Genomic DNA, 6,000 nt, shown 5'->3' with positions numbered 1-6,000 from the left:
GTATTAAAGAAAATACTACACTCAAACATCTATGTCGAGAAGTCCTAAAAACAACAGAATGTGTTACAAACATTTTTGGTGGAAGCAATAGGAAAGTAAAAGGTTTATGAAGAATATAATAAATCGCGGTTAACATAATGATTAGCACGTTGTGAAGGAGAGCAATGGATGAGGACCAGATAAAAAAAAGAAATTATAAAGGGCATTTTTCTTTTAGTATCCTCTGATGATGGACACTGCTGTGTCTGAAACATGTCGGGAATTAAACCAAAATTATGTTTAATAAACAAGTGGTTTCGGAAATCATATTCTTTCTTAAGTATTTTAATAATCACTTAAAACATCTAATTCGATTTCCTTGGCGCAAATTTGTTTGTTGCAATCGTCAAATTTTAATCTTTTGTTTCATAATTCGGTGGCTAACTTTAGCTTTTGAAATGGTGTAATCATCAGTGCTTAGGTCCCCAGGATATCGTTTTGATTTTACCCTAGAATAATGTACATACAAATATAGTATTACCAAAATTTAAAATGTGTCAATTTTTTAAATAATATATGAACTTATTATATCAAAAAAAAAACTTATTTTTTGTGTGGTGGTGATATTAATGCTATCAAATTAATATCTTTCTTCAAGCATACATCTACATCTCTAAGTCTAAAAACAAAAATGAAAAGAAAAAATAAAAAAAGTGTATTATGATATTCCAATTGATCAATAAAATGTATGTTATTATAAAGAATCTTTATAATAACAGTTACTGTTTGTGATGAAGTTGTATGTTTTGCAGCACAGCCCAAGCACAAGTCTTAAAAGGCTTGTTTTTTAGCTTACATAATGTAGTAAATAAAAGCATTCAAACTTTTATCAATAATTCTATGGTAAAATATTGTAACACTCTATAAATATACTAAAAAAATACATTAAAAAAAATTACCTTTGAGATAGAGCTGATTTTTTTTATAAAGTCCTACTAATAATATCATCTCCCTCATATAAGAAATCACTTCTAAGGAAGTGATCTGAACAAACAAATATGTTCTTTTTAATGGTGTTGATTTCCAGTAATGAAATCCATTGTTCCCTTTGGGCATGGTCATTAGGCAATCTATAATAAGTATTTGACATTTAATCAAAAAGCAAAAAAAAATTACAGTAATAAATATAAGTAATATAAAGTAATAATATAAGTAATAAATTAATATGTGGTGCCAATTACACACGTTTGGCGAGTTGAATCTTACGGATTGAGTTTTAGGCCTACCGCACACTGGCAACTTTAGATAGGCAACTTATTAATCATAAAAATAGAACACAATAATATTTATGATCTGCCGCACACAGGTGATTATTTAGTTGCGGCAACTAAAAAATTCCAACCTGTTGGATTCTTTGAGAGACGAAACAGTTGCTGATAAAATAGAACAAGCTTGTTTTAAACGGGATCGCGCTCACTGGTGATTTGCTTTGAAAAAAGTTGCTTTGTAGTTAATATTTGTCGATAAGCCGGCAAATTACAACAAAAATGGCTGCTATAGATGTTGAATTGTTTATTACTGAAGTCGAAAAACGACCAGCATTGTACAATACGAAACAAAAAGAATATTCAGATAAAAATCTAAAGAAAAAATTATGGACTGAATTATGTGAAAAATTCATTGAGAATTGGAATGAACTTGGGGATAAGGAAAAGAATGAAAAAGGTAAGTTTTACCAAATTATTTTATGTTTATCAAGTCACAGATTCAACATACCTACAGAATTATTCAAACATATACAGGGTGTTTTTAAATTTGGGGTTTACATTTTAACACTATATAGAATGTAAGAAAATAAAAACTTTTATAAGAATAAAATTTTGTCCAAAAAGGTCTTGATTCTGAGATACAGGGTGTAAAAATTTTTCATTTTGCTAGGAGACTAAGCAATTTAGGTCATCTGTTTATAGGAACTTTTGTTCTTATTTTGACCTACAAAATGTCGTTTTTAAAGCACAAATTATAAAAGTTTTTTTTTAACAATCGATTTCTCGGTTATGAATGAAAAAACATGTTAAATAAAAATGGCCTAAAAAATTACAAATTTTTGTTCTGCCAAATAATAAAAATATTCATTGTATTTAAATAAAAAATAAAGTTTTTTATAATCACATTTTTTATCATCGAAATTGCTTTCCTCCAAAATACAGTGTGTTTAAGTTAGCAAAATGTAAAACGTGAAGACCCTGTATCTCAGAAACAAGACAATTTAAGACAAAATTTTATTCTTATAAAAGTTCTTATTTTCTTGCGTTCTATATACTTAGTGTTAAAAGAAAAACCTCAACTTAAAAAACACCCTGTATATTCACAAAAGACCAGAACATAAATTTTTAAATCTTATCATATTGCCAAGGAACAGACCCTTGAGGAGAAATAAAGTAATTTGCAATATAATCTCTAACTGTATACCCTTCATTGTTGCTCCTTAGTCCAAGAGCAGGAATATCTTCCAATGGACATTCATAAAAGGTGTTTTCAAAATTTAGTCCATCAAGTTTTCTCACATAATTGTGTAAAATACAGCATGCTTTTGTAATGGAGTCGCTAAATTCAACTTGGGTATCTAGAGGCCTGTGGAGTATACGCCACTTGTTGGCTAAAATTCCAAATGTACATTCTATCATTCTACGTGCCCTCGAAAGTCTATAATTAAAGATTCGTTGTTTTACGGTTAAATTTCTGCTTGGATATGGCCTCAAAACGAATTTTGAGAGAGCAAAAGCTTCATCTCCCAGGAGCACAAACGGCATAGCTTTTCCATTTTCATCATTAGGAAGATTTTTTTCATTCGGAATATTTAATTCCTTCTTGTCAAGCAAATGCGAAAATGCCGATTGTTTAAATATGTTGGAATCACTTGTCGATCCATAAGATCCTACTTCAACAGATATAAAATTATAATTGGAATCTGCAATGCCTAGAAGAACAGTAGAAAAGAAAGATTTATAGTTAAAAAATTCGGACCCAGATTTATCAGGTCTTTTTATTCTAATATGTTTCCCGTCTACTGCTCCGATGCAATTGGGAAATTGTGTTTTCTCATTAAACTCATTGGAAACTCTTATCCAGTCATCATGATCCGGTTTTGGCATATAGAGTGGCACCAAACATTCCCAAAGTTTCTCACATGTGTCTTTTACAATTTTTCGTATCGTTGTAATTCCAAGTAAATATTCATAATGTAGTGATGCAAAGCTATTTCCCGTTGCTAAATACCTAAAAAAAAAATTGTCTAATATACATCATGTTTTATACATCATATCATATACATAATGTTTTTTTAGGTAACGAGTTACAAAAAAGATGGAAAAATCTTAGGACATGTTTTAAAAGAGAGTACGATGCTCAAAAGAATATTGCCTCTGGTTCTGGGGCTAAAAAGAGAAGGAAATATCTTTACTTTGAGCAGCTTTTATTTCTGCGGGATTCTATAGAAAGCAGAATTAGTTACAACAGTCTCGAACAAGGTACTGATGATGTGGAAGATAACACAGAAACCAGAGAGGAAGAATCAGAAGCTAGTGAAGCTACGCAACTTCGTACTGGTGCCGAGACTGACCATTCTAGAAAGAAAATTTACCAAAAGAAAACTCATCAGAAAACATATGAGGAATCTCTGCTTCAGATTTTGAGGGAAAAAAAGGATACAGAGAATGAAATTGACGAAGATAAATATTTTCTTTTGTCTCTACTCCCTTCATTAAAAAAATTTAATGAAGACCAAAAATTTATTGCACGAACGGAAATCCTGAATGTGATAAGACGCGTTCGTATGTCGGGAAGCGGCCAAAATCAAATTCCCCATGAAGCAAATGCTTTGCACCACCAAAATACTGCCAAAAGTCTTGCTGTAAATATTCCTTCAACTAGTGCAGAAGGATCACATTATGGAGATGATAGAAATAGTTCTTTGCACTCGCCAACATATTCCTACCGCCAAGAAGGTTATAACAATGTTATACAAAGCAGCAATCGCAATCCAAGCTATACTGCAGCACAATATATTTCAGACTTTTCCGCAGGACAGGTACAGGTTTATGCAAATACGTCCCAACAGCAAATTGATGATGAGTCAGAAATGTCGTCTCTGCTTGAATTACATTAAATGCTTATAATACTAATATATTTCTTCGTAATAAATATTTTTCGATAAAATGAGTTTTTTTCTTACCTTAGAGTTACGGCCAATCTTTCCTGTGGCGGCACAGCCATTCGTAATTGTGTATTCTGGTATGAAATATGAGGACCTATCAACACCAGCTCATCAAAGCTTCGTATACTCATACGGAAATAATTAAAAAATTTATTTGGATGTTCCCTCAAAGTGCTGAACAATTTATAAAATTTCCCATCTAGAAGTCTTTTACTTATCAGAGGATGGACCCAAAATTTTCGCTTTCCTTTTTGACGACGTTTTTTTAAAATCAAAGCACAAACGCACGCTGTTTCTAGGAAATCCATTTCGACTGAGGTTGCGGAGCAACTATTCAGTCATCACTGGGCGTTGTAAATAGATTTGCAATAATTTTTAGTGACTAAACTATTTAATCGCCGAGATTAAAAAGTTGCCAGGGTGCGGTAGGCCTTAGACCTAATAGATAGAGAGTAGACAGAGAACGACTGCATCGGTAACCTCCCACCGATATCGACGCCGATTCTCCGTACCGCTCGCAATGCATAGAGAAATGAATATTAAATTATATATTACTTTTAATTATACATACTTTTAATTACTCTATGTCGCAATGTGAATTTAATTTCGGCTTGCTCGCAGTGATGTTAGCAAGCGCTTGGAGATGGGTAAGTCAGCCTCGAATCAAGTATTGGAATTTTACGCCCACACGAAAGATAAAAATTTTTGTTGTTTTTTAACGTGCCCGTAATCGCAAGTCAAAAAAACAACTTTAATATGCTCAAATCTTAAAAACCTTTGGTGAAAACTAAATACAATATTCTAAAATAAAATTAAAAATAACTCTTAAACAAAATAATAATTCTAATTAAATGGATTATTGAATAAGGTGTTCAAATACACCTCCTTGTTGGGCTTCACAGTATCCCAACCTGTCGTAAAATTCTCTACGTACATTGGCTAACATTTCAGGTGTAATGGACCTAGAAATATTAATAATTCTAAGTCGCAATTCGTCCAAATTAACGGCTCTTTCATGTTGGTGTTGGTAAAGAATTTCCGTCAAATAGCCCCTATAAGAAGTAGTCGCAAGGCGTCAGATCTGGAGATCACGGAGGCCTTGGTATGGTACCTCTTGTAGAAATAAGCCGTTCAGGAAAAGTGTTTGTTAAATGGTCCTGCACTTGTCTAGCGTTGTGAGCGGGACATCCGTCTTGTTGAAACCAAATTTCCTCAAAATTAACATCCAAGTTTCGTACAGCGGGTATAATATTTTGTTGCAATAAAAGTAAATACCTCTCAGAGTTTAAGGTACCATCAATAAAAAAAAGGCCCTACAATGTGATTGGCTAAAATACCAGCCCAAACATTTACCTTTTGCGGGTATTGAGTTCGTAATGGTACACTCAAATGTAGATTTTCCCGAGACCAATATCTCACGACTGAAGAATTATGTCGACCTAGAAGAGAAAAAGATGACTCGTCTGTAAATAAAATATTACTTGTGAAGTCGTCATTTTGATAAATTTTTTCTCTTAAGGTTTCACAAAACTCCAAGCGTTGTATTTGATCTTCTGGAAAACTTTCTTGAGTGTTTTTAATTTTATAGGCTTTGTGCTTATTTCTTTTCAAAATATCACGTACTGTACGACTTGGAATATCAAGTTCTTCAGAAATTTGGGAGCTAGAACAAGGTTCACTTACTTCCACAAAAGCACACACCTTGACCTCCTTTTCAATCCCAGCGTCAGGTATTCGACGAGGTTCCTGATCGCCACTAGAACATTTTGCACACCGATTTACACATCCCGACTGCTCAAACTTAT

At 32.8% G+C, this 6,000-nt stretch overlaps 1 protein-coding gene across 1 annotated transcript; it reads left to right on the top strand.

Moving 5' to 3' along the window:
- Nucleotides 1-1,094: 1,094 nt before the first annotated feature.
- On the top strand, nucleotides 1,095-4,266 carry LOC126748787 (uncharacterized). Its single transcript, XM_050458253.1, has 2 exons — nucleotides 1,095-1,704; nucleotides 3,327-4,266. Exons 1-2 carry the CDS (start codon nucleotides 1,527-1,529, stop codon nucleotides 4,145-4,147), a joined length of 999 nt encoding a protein of 332 aa, XP_050314210.1. The 5' UTR covers nucleotides 1,095-1,526; the 3' UTR covers nucleotides 4,148-4,266.
- The last annotated feature ends 1,734 nt before the right edge of the window (nucleotides 4,267-6,000 follow it).

The sequence above is a fragment of the Anthonomus grandis genome, chromosome 2 (genome assembly GCF_022605725.1).
Source record: "Anthonomus grandis grandis chromosome 2, icAntGran1.3, whole genome shotgun sequence".
Lineage (NCBI taxonomy): Eukaryota > Metazoa > Arthropoda > Insecta > Coleoptera > Curculionidae > Anthonomus > Anthonomus grandis.
This window is presented reverse-complemented; position numbering and strand designations above follow the sequence as displayed.